Source organism: Euprymna scolopes, chromosome 26 (assembly GCF_053919585.1).
Source record: "Euprymna scolopes isolate OS-2025 chromosome 26, ASM5391958v1, whole genome shotgun sequence".
In the NCBI taxonomy this organism is placed as follows: Eukaryota; Metazoa; Mollusca; class Cephalopoda; order Sepiida; family Sepiolidae; genus Euprymna; species Euprymna scolopes.
In genome coordinates this window covers 66,181,949-66,200,790 of record NC_136507.1, presented here as the reverse complement: position 1 = coordinate 66,200,790, position 18,842 = coordinate 66,181,949, and the positions used below count along the sequence as shown (strand labels likewise).

General features: G+C 35.4%; 1 protein-coding gene across 1 annotated transcript in view; it reads right to left on the bottom strand.

Annotated features, from left to right (window-relative positions):
* LOC145248127 (sphingomyelin phosphodiesterase-like) overlaps positions 1-18,842 on the bottom strand; it is an 86,461-nt gene that overhangs the window by 41,670 nt on the left and 25,949 nt on the right. The window contains exons 3-4 of the mRNA XM_080109938.1: positions 13,770-13,893; positions 3,445-3,551 (exon numbers count right to left, since the gene is read on the bottom strand). Of these exons, the coding sequence (XP_079966064.1) occupies positions 3,445-3,551; positions 13,770-13,893 (231 nt within the window). The remainder of the gene's footprint in view (positions 1-3,444; positions 3,552-13,769; positions 13,894-18,842) is intronic.

The window sequence follows — 18,842 nt, the reverse complement described above, 5'->3', positions numbered from 1 at the left end:
TGGAATTCTCTCCCTGTTTCCTTCTTCCCTGACTGTACTAACCTGACAAAGTTTAAATGTAATATGAACAGACATCTCACTGCTCAACTCTCCACAGTCCCTGGTTAGAAAAAAATCCCAAATATTAACCCTTTACATTCCAAGTGGCAATATGACTTGTTTGGGTGAAAAAATTTAAAAAAAAAAAAAAAAAAAAAAAACTTGTTAATCAGCGTAATATTCTTTCTATTATATAAAACTAGCAAGAATATGATAAGACCATCTTTTATTCTGGTATTGCTTCTTGGATCAGTTGAAATATGTAGTTGATCTAGAAGTTGATTTGGATTCTATTATGGATTGGGGTAAGAAATGGCTTGTTTCGTTTAATCCTGTTAAGACTCAACTATCACCCTTCAATTATAGATGTGTCCTTTTTTTTCTTCTTGAGATTCTTATGGATGGCTCTGCTCTCGATGAAAAATCGACTCTAAAATTTTGGTGTTGTTTTACAATTCGTCATTGTTTTGAGGGAGACAACTCTCTTTTACTAAAAGATTTGTTCATTTTTTCGTCTCATAATTTCTTGTCTTGTCTTTGTTTCTCATCAAATCTTTCTTGGAGTCTATTCATTAAATCCATTGAAAGTAGTGCTGAATGCTGGGTGTTACTGTGATCAATCCAGATTTAATTATTTGATTTTGTCTTCTTCTCATATTGATAGTCCTGTGCTGATGGACGACTGAGTGACTGAACTGCTGGAGAAGCTAAAATAGAAGTCATTCAAAACAATTTCTTTTCAGCTATATATAAAATTCAACGATACTATAATGAATCAAACCAACTCTATAATTTTTAGCAGTTACGAGAGGTGTTCAAAAATATTATGCCTCCTATTTTTATTTTGCCCAAATGAATAAGAGGATATTGCAAATTGTATTGTTATGATGACCTGAAAGTTTCATCTCTCTTTGGCAAATATTGACGGTGTGAGACTCTTAAAAAGCAACCCCTGTCATGGACGTGTGTCAGAAGCAGAGATGCATAATTGAATTCCTGGCAAAAGTGCGTTAAGAATGATGGAGACTATGTAGAAAAATGAATTCTGAAGCAGAAAAGGTCGCTCATTTTAACAGTACAACTTTCTGTCTTCGTAGCTCTTCAACTTTTGGAGTTAAAAAAAAAAATAGGAGGCTTTACTTTTGGAAGGACTCTCATATGATAAAGCATGCTCCAGACGCCCATGCACAGCCATCATTAATCGCTGACAAAAGTGTATTGAGAATGATGTCGACTATGTAGAAAAAATAAATCCTGGAGCATAAAAGGTCGCTCGTTTGAATGGTACTACTCATGTCTTCGTAGTTCTTCAACTTTTTAAGTTAAAAAAAAAAAAAAAAAAAAGAGAAGATTTTACTTTCGGAACAACCCTTGTAGATAGCTGGTATTTTATTCAGAGTTTACACACATCAAACATAGTGAAGAAAGAGGTGGAAGGAATCTGTTCCACAGGCTCATTCCATATCTATTCGATTTCGCATCTCACCAACAACTAACTACGCCCTAACACTCTCTTCTCAGATAATGTAAATCCTCAACCGGTTTCTCTACTCTCATGTTTGGCTGATTTAACCTTTGCCCTTGCCAGATAGCTTTGTCGGTGAACAATTCTAAAAATGCAAGTAAACAGCAAACAGCCATAATTGAAAACTAGCTAAGCTACCCAACACTCAGCATGTCTATATAAAATTAGGCATGTGTATATGTTCCTCTCTATCTCTACTATTATATAAAAGGAACATTTTCTGATTGCCTGTGTATCTGTGTGTCTGTGAGTACATTCCCTATGTACTCGAAAACGGCTGGGTCAATTTTTATGAAATTTCACGCCAAGGTACTTTATGTGCCTGGCAGTGTTCTTAGATGGGTTTTGTGCTGGAATGTTTTCAATAAGTACTAATAACAGATAATCGAAATAATCTGATGAAAAAAGGAACAGACGATTTTGACCAAAGTTAACATTTTACACAGCCTAACATCACAAGTGCATTTGAGAAGTTATATCACCATACAAGCCAAAAGGCCCAAAATATAAAATCAACAGTAGGTCGTTGATATGACAGGGACGTGCTCGAAATGAATGTTTCTTTTTAAAGCACAAGTTCACAAACTTGACTTTTTCATTTTAAACTTAAATTCAAGCACTTATCACTGCATAAGCAGTAATGCCAGGCATATAAAATCAACGGTAGGTTCTTTGATATAACAAGGGTGCGTTCGAAATGAATGTTTCTATTTAGAGCACAATTGAAGCATGATACTTGACTTTTGCATTTTAAACTTTAATGCAAGCCATTATACATAAAAATAATTTTATAAAATCATCAGTAGGTTCTTTACAGTGCAATGTAGACTACAATATATTGTGAACATATTCACTGCGAGAGGCATGTAAAGCTTCCTTCAGATGCATCGATCCCCAATCAGAGCAGGTAATCAATCGATTGATTGAAAAATGGGCTATTTCATCGAATTCAGTGACAATAAAAGTATGGGAGTGTGAAACATCCGTTGATCATCATTCAATCCTGAACAACGTCGGGTCACCCTACTAGTATGGTTTTATGTATAGGGTTCACTCCCAACTGATCATCATGAATTTTGGAATACAGTTGCTAGACGTAAAGGTAGGTAATATTGGCTGTATTTAGTTTAATTTAGTTTTATGCAAAATGGATAAAGAGAAGGTGTATATCGTTTGTGAAAATTTGGATACCTTAAATTTCTGCGATTCTTAATAATCATGTTGACACACCGGTTCCCACTGGATCACCGAAGTTAAGCAACGTTGAACCTGGTCCATACTAAATGGGTAACAATTTGGAACTTCCAGATGTTGTATGCGCTCTCCGCTTATCTCGATATTGTTTCCAGTCGTCCTGAACTTGTCCTTGCCACTGGACTCAAACAGTGCCGATTCAGGAGAGGTGTGGTTCGGAATTGTGCAACCCACACACTTTCATGCAGAGCTGCCCTTACAGGGAGTGTCCTTTGTCTTTCAAGACTGAACAGAAGCATCAATTAGACATCAATTAATAAATATTCACCAACTTTCAGTTTTAGGGTACAGAATATGGACATAATCACTGATTTGAAAATTAAAAGATTTCAGATTTGTATTAAATTTGATTCATAGTTATTAGACATCAATTAAGCAAGAATCCCTGAATTACAGTTTCTTCTTAAGACTCCTTAATCATAAACCTTATATTTCAGACATTTTTAGCATCACAATCATATAATTGATTTTGATCAAAATTGGAATAAGAATTCTAGACATAAAGTTTAGTAACATTATATATTGATTTTAATCTTTGTAAGGAGGCATAAAAGTGGTGCAAAACTGTTGTTTAAATTTTATTCAGTGAGTTATAGTATATTTTTGAATCAATGTTAATGACCTACCTGGTCTTGTATACTGGACAGATGTTTGAACAGACTAACCAATGTGGCCTTGGGCAGATCACAGTCTTTCGGATGGCCAAACTTTCCAGCTGCCAAACTTTTTATTTCTGCCAAAGAAAATATATAAATGAATCCACAAATATAGAAAGTAAAGCTACAAAAAAAAAAAAAAAAAAAGAAAGAAAAAAAAAGAGCATGATAAAAATGACTTCAAGCGCAACGTAACAAATGAAGAGACGGAGACACAAAATTGCTTACATCTAATCAACATGCAAATGAATACTTTTATCTCGTACGAAACTTTTGCAATTAGAACAGCATTACTTTTAAGATTACACGATTACCTCCCTTTGAAAACATGGCCTTACATTATACTATACAACTTGTGAATATTGGGTAAGTTATTTGGTTTCTTATCCAGAATTCCCTTATATTAAAAAAAAAAACAAATAAAAAAATATGTATGATGTACGCACCCCGTGATGAAACGTAAATATTGTAATAGAGCCACTGTGTTAGCAGCAACAACTATATACAAATAACCAAGCCAGGTGCGTGGTGTGACAGCAGAGATAAAAAAGACACACATGTCCAGAGAAGCAGGTATTCAAGAAGTATTTGAGAAGTGTTCGAGACATGGGAGAGCGGAAACATGTGTTACACACTTGGCCCATGAACGACAGGGAAAGAGGTGTCCTGAAAATGACAGGGCAAAGACAGAGTACTGCATGTTCGACATAAGGCAGAGCCTTGTTAAGCACATTGGAGTACGAGAAGACTTTTGAACAAGCAACAAGGCGTTATTCTGGAAGTACCTGTAAATAAATGTCTGTTGTTTCAAATGAGAAAAAAAAAGTGAGCCAAATTCTTTCCTTGTCTTTATTTCCTTGCAACTGTCTGCATACAATGTGTGGGTCCCGATGCTTGACATGTAATGACTACATTACGATATCATGTTCCAAAACTTACATAAATTTATCAAGAAGTTTTATTTTTAAATGGAGAAAAATTATATTTTATGAGTAACAAAGGATCAGCTGTCTTGTCCGCCATTTTGAAAACAATCTAAAAAAACAAAAGGAGATAACTCAATAATTCAGAAATAATAATAATATTATTAATTATATAACATATAATATATAATTCCTATATATATAAAATGAACTCATTTTTCCCCTCTGATTTTGACCTTAATAGGATTGAAAATCAAGACATTTCATGCAAATGTAATATGCACAAACTGCAACACATTATTTGAGGTATGTTATAGTATGTTATATACCTCTACACTTCCTCAATAATCGTGGATTCCTATATTTTTTCTGGTGAGAGTCCACAACCAAAATCGGTTAGAATCAATGGAAGTTGTAAAATCTTTTCTCTCTAATAATTTCCTCCCACCCCTGCGACCACTTACACCATTGTGGATCCGTTCACAAGGGACAGTACGAAGAAACATCGGTTTGGGTTCGTAGTTGCTTAAAAAAATGGAATGGCATTTTAACATTCCTTTTCGTTCTATGTTTTCTACTGGGTGAAACACACCATTAAATTTAAGCGAATCGAAGGTTTATTTATGCCATTTTTTTTTTCGCTTTTCGATTTGCGCTGTGTTTTTTGGTTTTCGTTTTTCATAACACGTCTATCATCCTTTTCACTGATTTATGCTTTCTGTTTTTCCGATTTCTTTTTTAAAGAAGTTTTACGTTTGTTCACTGTATTTTTTTTTTTTTTTGTTGTTGTTGTTTTGGTTTTGCCGATTTTTTACAGAAATTTTACATCGTTTTTATTTTTATTTTGATATTTAAACAGGGTTATTTCTTTGCTTATTCTTTACTTTACTTCCCCCCCCCCCCCTTATGCACACACCTCCAAACAACCGGGTAACGCCGGATACCCCCGCTAGTATATGATATAATATAATATAATATAATATATAATAATATTAATAATAATAATTAAAAAATTGCGAGATATATGTGGTAATACCATTATCAGTTACAATAAAATCTCTCGATTGTCTCAATGCATTTTGGACTTTCTTTTTTTTCCATACGGTCCATTTTGTTGGCAATTCTCTCTGAGGCCAATCGTAGTGTATGTCTGAGTCAGCCTTGATGTCGTTTGCAGATTATTGATAATACTACCTATTGGTTACTGAGGTATCCGATTTCTTTTATTGGTAATTCGATCACTCTATTTGATCCTTAGAATCCTTCTAAGGCATTCAGAATCAAACACATCTCATTTTTTTCTGGGCTCATTTTGACATATCATTTTGACATATCATTTTGACATATCATTTTGACATATCAAGTTTCATTTCCATATAGCTGTGTGGTCAAGACAATGCTATTATAAAATTTTAATTTAGATCTGAGGGGGAATTTATCATGTCTCCAGATCTTGCAGAGCTGGTGAAATGCTGTTGAAGCCTTACCTATCCTGCACTGCAACTCATAATCTATTCTGATTTTCTTGTATATGAAATTTCCTAATTAGATGAAGTTGTCAACTGTAGCTATTTCTTTTTGGTCGATAAAGACGTTTGTAGGTGGCTGTTGTGTCCCAGAGAGCATGTTTTGAGTTTTATTAGTGTTGATATAGAGGCCAATGCTCTCTGCTTCAGCTACGACCTTGTTGACAATGCTTTGTCAGTGGTATTTACTGCTAGTACAGCAATGTTGTCTGCAAAGTCTAGGTCATAAAGTTGGTGCTCATTAATGACGTTATACCTTGATCTTTGGTTGTCAAGGGTGTTTGATTTTGCCATTATTCTTTGCCATAGCCATTAATTGGGCAGTAAAGGCAATTAAAATATCGAACACTAAACCTTGGAAAACTTTATTTTAACTGAAACACACAGAAGGTAATCCAAGATGGCTAATCAGCATTTCTCATATTAAATATCAATATAAAACCTATATTAAAAGTAAACGCCAACAGACATGATGACGCAAGGTTATGTTATGCCATTTACAAAAAAAAAAATTTTTTTAGTTTAAATTTGAATTCAATTTTGGAAATTATGGATCATTTCTCAAGACGATAGTGATAATTTATATTTTCAAAGTCTTTTGCTGTGAGTGACACTCTTAACATAATGATAAACAATAGCAGTTTTATCAACTTACTTGATAGGGAAAGAGTGGATATGATGCTTCTTTAGATGACAGCATACGACTTCCTTGCTTTGGTCTATGTAGTTTGGCAAAGAGTATCCTTACACCAAGGAGGCTGATTGGCTGACACACAACGAAATCATCCCTGCACAACTATAATTCCGCCAAAGGAAAATAGATTTAGGATACAGTGTTAATCACTGTTAGACATTACCCTATGATTCATATGAATGCTAAAAAGCAAATGACTCTAATTGCTACACTCTTTCTTTCTTCGTTTTTTTTTGGGGGGGGGAATTTGCTATCTTTGTCATTTCCAAAAGTAAGTTTTCACAGGAACGTGTTAACCCAACATAATTTCCAATCAATGAAAATCGTTTCAAACTCAAAAGATAACAAATCTATGTCAAAATAACAGGTCGATGCGGAATCAGAAACTCATATAAAACAGTGGCTTGGTAAACTGAAATCAGTTCTTCCGGGTGACACATGTAATGTGCCTGGATCTCAACATCAACAACACCCATCTTAGAAGACTAGAATGCTCTATGATGAAATTACTTTAAGTCTGCTGCTATATCTCCACCAGTGAACACAGCCACCCAGTATATAAGCTTACACACACACACACACACACACACACACACACACACACACACACATCACATCACAATGGAACTTTGAAAACAAACTTTCTGGCGCTTTTATCTACTTCTTTAACTTAAACTTTGAACTTTAAAACTTCTCAAAAGACTTTGCTCTTTCAAAATATATTTTACATCTCCTTAAAATTCATAAGAAAAAAATATATTAGATTTGTTAATTCATGTTTTCCCACTTTCATTCCAAAATTCCCGTTGCTGAGTTAGCACTTGCTAACTGGTGACCCATTTATAAAGTCCATTTTTTCCCCCATCTTTTTCATTTGGCAATTTAATTACATATATATTGATTGTTAGTGTTGTTCTTGGCATTTTTTCATGGATGTTTCCATCGCTAAAATACACTATCTTAAGCCAGGGACAACACTACAAAGTTATGACCCTAACATGGGATCAGGAGTGCCATTCTGATATTAAATAAATCCCACTCAACTAATTTTGTCACATCTCATAAAGTAAGTAAATACATAGAGCACCGTACATCAGGTGACATTGAAAAAAAAAAAAAAATGCCCCAAATCACAAATTTGGTTGTGGCAATTTTTTTTAAATGAATTTAGTTGCTCTTATAATTACTGGAACGATGGAGATCTTCCTATCATTCCAGTTTCCTTTCACACTATACATAAAACCTTGGTATTTCATTATCTTTTCCCTCTCGGCTCTGTTTAAGCCAGCATCATTAAAGACACTGACTTTAACTAGGGTTGCTAATTTCTCTCCCGCTTGTGCCATATCACTATGTTTGGCTTAACAGCTTTGTTTTCTAGGTATGTAGCTGTAGGAATGAATAATAATAATGAATGATGTATTTCTAACTGTTCTTACTGGTATATGTGTTCAGCGCTTGCTGCTACATTGGATATTCAATGTCTCTTAAATAATCGATCAAGACTTCCTCTAATGACTTCAACTCTATAATTCAATACTTACTTACATGCAGTAAAAACTAAGAATAGATAATAATTAACGAGACTTTTAGCCAATTAAAAACAGGCAAAAGTTATAGCCCGTTGGCTTAGAATGAGTGCTTTACACTTCTAGGGAACGGATACCATAATACCCAGCTCGCTGCACCTTATCATAACAAAGATCTATACAAAATTTCAGCCAGATTGACCCAATAGCTTCTAAGAAAAAATAGAACCGACAGACAAACAAACAGAACGACAGACTAAGAGAAATAAAACATAGATTAATATTTATACTCGGTCACTGCTAATAGAATAAGAACAATCTACCCTTATAAATTAAATAAGGGATTCATTTCAAAATTTCAAATAAGTTCCTGAGTTTGATATAATGATTCTCAAGTTTGAAACGATGCACCCGAAGAAGGTCAAATGTGGCCGAAACGTTGTGAAAATAACACGAGAATCACTGTATCAGATCAAATTGATTCTTTTCCTCCACGAGACTCTATCTTCCATGGCTTTAGGGAGCTCTTCAAGTTGTAAGTGTCTTCTGTCAATAATTTTGTGTACCTCTTGACAGGTCTTCTTACTTTGGCTCCATTCTTATTGGTGGTCTGTCTCGATTACGTACTGAAACACTCTGTTGACCAATACAGGAAATATGGTCTAACAGCAAAAAACAGACGATGTCCAACAAAGAAGATTACCGATGTCGATTACACTGAATGACTTTGCTTTGTTAGCCGATGACAATACTAAGGCACAAATGTTGCTACATATCCTGGAAGAGTCAGCTGTTATGATTGGACTGCATACAAACAAAACTAAAACAGAATATATGTCCTTCCACCAAATTGGCCCAATTGAAACACTAAATGGAATACCGCTCAAACAAGTAGATGACTTTGAATATCTCGACAACCACATCACATCCACTGAAAAAGACGTCCACGCGAGAATAGCCAATGCTTGGAGTGCATAATTGGCTGAAAGTTATATGGAAATCTGGCCTCTTGGAACAGATCAAGAAAAACTTTTTAGAGCAGTAGTGAGACGGTGTTGCTCTCAGTAAAAAACTTGAAAGTAAGTTAGATGGAACGGGCAGTATTAAACTTAAGCTGGAAAACACACCCAACCATTTGCAGTTTGTATGGTCGGTTGCAGTAACTAGAGTAAGAAGGACACGATATGTCGGACATTGCTATAGAAGAACAGATTAGGTCGTCACATGTGAACATAAGAATAGTAGTCTGAATAATCTAAATAATATGAGAGACGTTTCGAAAGTAATGCCTCCTATTTTTTAATCCGCCTGAATGGATGAAAGAGGATTGCAAATTGCATTGTTATGATGACTGAATTTATGCATTCATGACCTGAAAGTTTCATCTTCCTATCTTCCTGTTGCAGACAGTTTGAAACTCTAAGAAAGCGATCCCTGTCATGTATGTGCGTCAGAAGCAGAGATGCTTCATTGAGTTTCTTCATGCAGAAAAAATTGAACCGATCAACATTTACGGGTACCTGTTGAACGTGTATGAAGCTGTTGCAGTTAATGTTAGTATAGTTAGAAGATGGATTTATTGAGTGGTGACAGAAATATGAGTGACAAAAATATGATGCTCTGGACTTTTACGACAAAGACATCAAAAGAGGCTGGCAAAAGGCACTGAGAATAGTGGTGATTATGTAGAAAAATAAATTTTGGAGCATAAAAGGTCGTTCGTTTTAATGACACCACCCCCGTTTTGTATCCCTTTAATGCTTTAGTTTTTGAGTTTAAAAAAATAGGTCTTTTAGGATGACCCTAGACATATAATGTGTCTCATATTGGACTGTTCAAAGCTAATTGCATAAACATATCGATTCTGGCTAGGTGACCAAAGTTAAGCAACCTTAATCCTGGTTACTGTTTAGATGGGTAGAATTTGGGAATACTAGATGCTTTTAGCAAATACTTGATCTATACGTACAAAAAGTTAAAACTTGTTTTATGTCAGTAATCGTTCGGTTTGTTCATTGCGTGTAACACTATAAAACTGGGAATTAAACACTGATTCTATGAGACTTTTGGCTTCAATAAGACAATCAACTTTTATAGATATGAGGCTTTTACAAGATAAAATCTTGTTAGCATCTTAATTTTAAAATAGCATTTTGTTAATGTTTAAATTTTAAAATAGCATCTTCGTAGCATCTTAATTTTAAAGTAGTATTTTGTTTGTGTCTAAATTTAAAATAGTATTTTATTAGCGTCTTAATTTAAAATATCTACCCCTGTAGTTATCGCACAGCCTGCGATCTCCCTTTTTGAATATGGTCACTAGCTGTGCGTCTTTCCAATCTTGAGGGACAGTTGCAGTGGTCCAGGCACTTTGTATGATTGTGCAGAGAGTGCTAAGTAGTTTTTGTCCTCCTCGCTTGATGATCTCAGGGTATATGCCGTCAGACCCAGCTGATTTGCCATCCTGTAACATCAGCACTGCTTTGCAGATTTCATCTGAGTCAGGGCATCTGTCCATCCAGTGCTGTGTCGAGAACTGCTCCAGGTTGATTATTGCTCGTTCATCAATATCTGGCGTCTCGTTTAGCAATGTTTTGAAATGCTCAGTCCATCGTTTTAGAAGCTTGAATTTGTCAGTGAGGAGTAGTTGATCGGGATGGCTCACATTTGGGCCCCAGACTGCTTTGGTTCACAGGAAGTCATCTTCGGGCACGAAGAACAGCACATGATGAATTTAAAATAGCACTTTGTTAGCATCAAAATTTTAAAATAGCATTTTGTTATTGTCTTAATTTTAAAATAGCATTTTGTTATTGTCTTAATTTTAAAATAACGGTACTAGTGCAGAGAGTGATCTGGACATAACTCAGCGACTGCTCGGCTGTCACCGGAACACTGGTGTCAACAGCCGGAGTAAGCCGAGCGTCGCCAAGGAAATTAAGCCGAGCGTCACATAGCATTACAAGAAAAAGAAAAGAAAAACTTACCTTAACTTTAAAGTTTTATTACCGCTAAAGGAAAATGGTATAACATTTTTTTTTTATATAAATATTTTTTTATGGAAAAATAATTTTAAACATTTGTTAGTTCAATAAAAGGTTCACTGGTCCAAAACAATACTTTCAAAGATTTTTTTCTTCTTTTTTTGTTACAAGAAAAATAGAAAAAAAAACTGTCTTTTTTTGGGGGGGTGGGGGGGTCTTTTGTTCTGTTTTTTTTTAAATAGAATAACGTGTAAAGTTGAAGCAATCTTTCTGTTTTTTTTACAAAAAAAAAAAAACGAAACCAAACTTTTGGATGGTGGGGGGAGAAATCTTTTTTTTTTTTAGAAAAACGTGAAAAGTGAAACATTTGTTCTTTTTTTTTGGGGGGGGGGTTATGTTGTTGTTTCCTCAGATTGTTGGACGGCATCATACGACGATAAAGTGGACGCAGAGGTGGTAGCAGATGTGCAAGGGAGCAGCTTGTGATCAACCAGGTAGCTTTCAGCGATGTGAGCTAATATGGAAACAAACGGAGCATTACCAAATCTTTGCCGCCACATAAACTCTAGGAGATATGTGTCCAAATGCTCCCGGTTGGTCCCGCATTCAACTTTGTTGTGTTGTTTCGCTTCCTTCCACATTCGCTCCACATGATTCGTCGTAGCCTTCGTTTCGGGATTTACACAATGAAGGCTGTGGTTCACCATCAAATGGCGATACCCCTCTCCTCCCACTTTCTTGTATGCCTTCCAACAGTCTGATACGACTGTGATCTCCGACAGAATATACTGTTTTATTAAGGGAAGGAGGGTTTCTGCATTCCGGTTTGGTACACTCACCAAGAAACCTCTTTTTCGGCGGGGTCGTATCCACCAAAGACCCAGACCGGTGTGATTAGTCGGCCTACGTTATGTTTTCGGCGATTGAATACTGCCTCGTCTATTTCCACCGTATGGCCTGGGTCTCCTATGTGCTGGGGATTTCTGAGAAAATATTCTCCACAGATGTCTCTCAGGAAATTTTTCCAATCGGCAATGGTGCGTGATGATCTTAAACCGCATTCGCGTTGGAGATCTTTTTTCGTGGCTTGCTGGTAGGCCCACAGGTAAATGATTTTGATAATTGTTGCTATTGTAAGCCTGGACTTGGCGAAAAATGTGCCAGTCCTTAGTGAATTATATGTTCGGCAATTGCTAGCCTGACACCTCCATGCATAGCCATCGCTGACTTTTGCTCTTCTCATAAGCTGACAGCTGTGTCCGCATGACGAACATGTTTTCGACCTTGCCAGTAATTTTTTTTGTTGGCAAAAATCCAATACTCCGGCTGAGGTTTTGAGTTCGCCACATAAAGATGTGAAATTCATATTATTTTTTACACTTTTTTTCCTGCCCTGAATTTAGTAACTTGTGTGTCTTTTCCGTAAATGTAGGAACTGGTGTGTGTTTTTTACTTTTTCTTTTCTTCTTCTTCTAAATTGTCATCTGCTGCTTTGAATTTGCAACACATTCTACGTTGAAAAACATCGCGCCTCATTTTCAGTGTCTCAGCTTTATGTTACAGCGACGCTCGGCTTACTCCAGCTGTTGACGTCAGTGTTCCGGTGACAGCCGAGCAGTCACTGAGTTACGTCCGGATCACTTTCTGCACTAGTACCAAAATAACATTTTGTTAGTTTATTGGTCGGTCTGTCATGCTAACGTTTAAAGTTGTGTTCTGTTAGTCTGTCATGTTTAAATTTGAAATAGTAATAACATTGTCGGGGTTTTAACCAAAAAAAAAAACAGCTCATCAAAAAAAGATCCCAATTCAAAACGTAAAAATCACAGCCAACGACCTGTCAACAAGTACTTCAACGTGAATAATTATCCTGTGGAACACTGTAATAGTACAATTCCCACTAGAATGATATTCACAACCCAACTTTAATTTGATATGACACATGAATATAAACTTTAAACAGATGACTTCCTACAGTACTTTAAAAACACAAAACAAACACAAATCAAGAACGAAAACGACGACCAGTGCTGCAAGCCAAAGTGTTTACAACGTCCGCCGGACGAGTATAAATACAGTGAGTTATTTCAACCAGAGACAGACAGTCACTTGCTGTCGATGCGCTTGATTCCCAGCAGTCCAACTTCTCAAGTCAGCATGTGTTTCCTATAGCCACTGGCGACGACCTCGTAGCCGTGCAAGTTCAAACACTAGCTGGACTCCAGCCCTCAGCTGTCTTTTAGTTGTAGGGTCGATTGCCACCGACATTCGGCCCTGAAACAACATGAATAAGTATGTTTTCTTTTTAAATCCATCGATGTATCTCTAAGAAGTTCTACGTTTGTTCCACATCGAAAAGTAGAAAATGGACCTTTGTTTTACTTTCTCTAGCCTCATAACTCTTGCTTCATTTATTTTATCCTTTAGTCCTCACATTCCATGAGCGATATTTCTGACAAACGAGGATGAATTACTGTTTTCTGGATCCAAATCTATCTAACATTTATCATTGGCTAGTTTTTGACCTGGAAGTAATATTTCTTTTATTTTTTACATGAAGTGGCTTCATGCCTTGTCTGAAGCGATTTCTATTAAAAAAAAACAATTACAATGCACCGAAAAGAAGAAACAGAACTCACCAGCCATTCCATTTTCACGATGGCAACAAATCGGTTCAGAACACTTGACATTGGCCCCTTCCGTGTACAGGGGGTCGAAATGGAAATCCGTTAAGTGCAGCATACCGAATTTTGGATTTGGAAGCTGAAAGTATGTTTTTTTTTAAAGAAATTGTATAAGTTTAATATGCCGAAAAATTCCAATAAAATGATAAATATTGAATGATAACAATAAAATTTTAAGAGTATTAAAATTTTGTCATAATTAATTCCAATCCCAACAATAATGAAAAAAAAAAATGCAAGAATAAAGAAACCTCAAGAATAATAAAAAATATTCCAGAAATTTTTCATAGAAAGCTGGAGTAAAAAAATTTTGTTTCTTTGCTATTTTTAATAAATAGCGAAGAAACAAAAGTTTTTACTCCAGCTTTCTATGAAAAATTTCTGCATACAGAAATAATAAATTATAAGTAATATATATATATATATATATATATATATATATATATATATATATATATATATATATAATTATTTACTCTAATAATTAAATACCTACAGACACTAGTGTTTCATCCTTTCGGGAATCATCAGTGCAGAGTGTCACGATTAATGCCAGTCAAGAGATTTGAACCCTGGCAACAGAAGTCATGCCTGGCTTCATTAGCAAGGACCCCAACCATTTGGCTACCGATAACTACGAATATATATATATATATATATATATATATATATATATAGTCATCCACATACAGTACTGTTTCGCTGTTCCACAGCTCATCAGTGCGGCTAGACAGGCAACTACCTCAAGCCAGGATTGAAACCCGACCGTCTGTACGACAGTCAAGGCTCCTAACCACTACGATATTGGCGCCTGCTGTGTGAGTCATGAGTTTAATGATGTTTCAACATCGTCCGAACTACCTCTGCTCGATTTATTTACACAAAGAGCATGGCTTATACGCTAATGGTAATTCGTGTATCACTTCTCAATATGCTCAACTCAATATATATATATATATATATTGTTTTTAAAATATAATTATCCACTGACACATGTTTCGTTGTCTACGACTCATCAGAGTGGCTAAATCTAGTGAGATTTGAAATCGGAACCTCATGGTAAGAAGCCTAACCTCTTACCACTGGACCACCTCGCACGATTGTTTGGATATATCGCGCTTTATGTAGATGTTATTTTATTTGTTTTTGTTTTTGCGATACATTTTGAATGAATTCAATTATTTACAAAAGTGCATTTTTACCTAAATGCAAGTTGGAAATAATTTTCGCTTTGACCAATTTGGTACCCCCGTATGGGGAGCGACATATATATTGTTTTTAAAATATAATTATCTACTGACACGTGTTTCGTCGTCTATGACTCATCAAAGTGGCTGAATCTAGCGAGATTCGAAAGAAAGAAAGAGAGAGAGAGAGAGAGAGAGAGAAAGATAGACATACAGACAGACAGATAGAGACAGAATTATTTACGAATATGTATGTTTATTTTATTTTATTTTTTATTATATTTTTAATTTATTTATTTTCTATTGTTATTGTCAATTTTAAAATTATTTTGTATCGCTATCCTAGAGTAAAGTTTATCCTGTGCACATAGTTGTTCGCTATTTCTCTCCTACAGTTTTATAAATGTTAGGGGTCTGTAAAGAATAAGATAGCGAATTTTTCATTCAGACATAATCTACATGGATCGTCTAGGTCCCTACATGAACTAGCTTGTCATACTATTTTCCATTCAACTATCGGCGAATGTCTACTTTCTTTGAGTTCCCAGTATAAGTTTGCTAGTGCTGTTTTCATTCAGTGATTTTGTTTTTGAATGTACTTTTATGGTCATAATATCTGGTTTTGAAATCTAAAGAGGCCATACTTATGTAATATTTCTTGTTATTCGGGTTTTCTTTGGCAAATATTGTGGCCTGGTAAAGTTATGCTTTTGGTTAGACATTTATTTCGAAGTGGGCAGAGTGTGTGGAATCTACAGTTGCATTTATCTTGTTCATTATTAGTATTTTTACTTTTATTTCTATTAGGGTTGTTGTTGTTGTTTGGGTTTGGTTTATTATTATTATTATTATTATTATTATTTCTGTTAGTTACATTTTTGTCCTTTGTGTTAGTTTTATTTTGCCATGTTCATTTTTTATTATTTATTTTGTTATTATTGTTTTCATATATATTTCATATATATATATATATATATATATATATATATGGGGAAATATGTTTATTCAGTTATATATCACCTTTTACTCATACCAATCCTTTAATTTATGAAGCTTGATGTAACTACAGAGCAAAAGTCTATATTCCAAATTTCAAAATGTTGACCATCTTACTGTTTATTTCCTTCAGTACATTGACTTAGACTTAGAATTTTAAGATGGCGTAACAAAATAAAAAAAACTTGCAACTTCTTTCCCAATTTTTGGATTTCATAATCATGCCCAAATGCCTTTATTTTCTTTTAAAATTGATAAGGGCTTTTTCTTCTGATGAGTTGAGGGCGAAATAAATTCAATAATTGACATAATAATTACATGAATGATTTTGTGCTAAGAAACAGGTGTTGTACAGAATTGTGCACATACTTAAGGAAATAAACGGCAAGATGGTCAACATCTTGAAATTTGGAATATAGATAGTTGTCATGTGTGTGTGTGTGTGTGTGTGTGTGTGTGGAACCACATTCTCCCTCTCTGCAACAGGCCCTGTCAGTGGGGCATTAGAATACGCCGACTGCCCCCCTGCAGAGGGTAAAAGTCCCTCAATGGGGGTCCTGGATATGACCTTAAACTATATCCAGTGGTGAGGCCCCAGCTTGTGGGCTTTGGGGAGTGTGAAGCCACCCTTTAATTACCATTGCTCCCAGATCCACTCTGACCCGGAGTGGTAGTACCTGTTAGGGTCCCAACTATGGGTTAAATAGAAACAGACGTGAAAACAACAAATATATTCTATTAAAAAAAATTTTCTTCAAAATCTTTGGATTCGGCATTAAATAACCCGAAAAGGGTTGATATGCTGTAAAACAAAAACAACCAACCAACCAACCCTCTCTGCAACAATTGCTGACTCGTACACTGTTTCTGTGGTCTTCTCCTCCTTCATCTTTTCTTCTGGCCTTGTCATTGTCTCTCATATTGCCAGCTGCCAAGGGCGCATTCAATGTTTCACAAGTACAAAAAATAAGCAATGCGATGAGAAAAACAGAAAACAAACCCCAACACATTCCATCTAAGAAGATTGAACGGAAATATTGGGTTTACTTTTGGCAGCCGCATAACTCTCTTATTTTATCCTATAGTTTGTACATTCCATAAGCGATGTTTCTTATAAAGAAAGAAGAATTGCTGATTTCTAGGTCAAAATCCGTTCCATCTAACACTTATTATTGGCAAGTTTTTTGACCTTTAAATAGTATTTTTTAGCTCCTTGCATCAAATGGCTTCATACCTTGTCTGGAGCGATTTCCATAAAAACAAAAACTATCAGTTGGGCTCTGGGTGCATGCATGATACCATTGTGGGAAATGACCCTCTAAGCGCTATTGTTCTCATCTTAGTCATTCGTCAAGGCCTCTTTGTCATCAGTTAATGTCAGCTCATCTCGGTTTCTTGATTTCCTGAAGCCATTTCGATCTGGTTCAAGCCACAACCTGCCTTCAACCGACTCAATCAAAAACTGTTCTCATCTGTCACAAACTCAAAACTGTCCGTAAACTATCCCCAACTGTTGTAACCTGTCGCAAAACTCACTCCCACTCCTAAAACATCTAAACTAACTCTTATATCAACTTCTCTGTCTGATATTTTGTCCGTAACACCTTGATTAACAATCCTATTTCAGACAGCCTTTGTGTACCTTGGTGAACAACTTCCTTCTCATTGTTTTTTTTTTTTATTAACCTTACTTCCTATACCTTTGTACTGCTTCTCCATTTTTTCCTCTATTTTTATAGTTTTTTTTTTTATCTTTCTTTTAATTCCTAAAACTTTTTTTTGGAGGGGGAGGAATGTCGAAAGTGTCACATACACTACACCACATCTTTATCACAACAAGAGTGGCAGTTTTGGAATCATGGCTTTAGCACAGTAACGTGCATAATAAAAGTTAGAAAGATTTTTAAGCCTTTGACTCACATTTTGCCACATCTTTAGTATATTTAAAAATTCTGATTATTATAAGATTGAAAATAAAGTGCAGCGCTTGTAATAGTCAGGTTCCTCATGGCACCATTTTAACTTCTGTGGGAACTTTTTGGAGATTTGCAAACCTATACAATTTTGGAAAGGTTTTTGTCTCAGAAATCAGAAAACCAATGTTTGCATTTGCCCAGATACGTATATGTCGGCCATATTGAATTTACAAAATGGCCGCCGTAAGATGTACGTTTTGTAATATCTCGGCTTCTAAATAAGCTGGAACACTGATTTTAACTGCTAAACCTACATTTTCAGGGTCCAGGAAGCCAATGGTGGAAGTTATAAAATTTTCCCAGATGTGTATATGGCAGCCAAATTGGAATTTACAAAATGGCTGCCGTAAGATTTATGCTTTGTAATATTTCGGCCTCTAAATACACTGATTTTAACTGCTAAACTTACATTTTCAATGTCAAGGAAGTTTATGGTCCAAGTTATCATTTCATCTTTTGTAACCCCCCGCCTCCCATAGAAACACATTATCCACCATATGGGTAAAAAACTTAACAACCCTGGCAGTCAGTCAGTTACTAAATCAGAGTTATTTTTATTGAAATGCCTTTTAACTGTAAACTTTGAATGTTTGTGCAACCATCTTAAACATAATGAGATGTTTGATCATAGTCTATGCATAATCATCATCATCATCATCATCATCATCAACTTTCATACATCACAGCTTGGGAATCTTCATCGTTTTTGCACTGGCTGCTGCACTTACACATGTCAGTACAGGTTAAGTCTTTAGACTTGTAGGAACATCTGCCAGAAGAATAGTCAAATATACATTTGCATGTGACCATCTCAAGGATGGTCTTAGGGTCTGGGAGGTCATTGGTTTTATGCATATAAAATCTCAAGG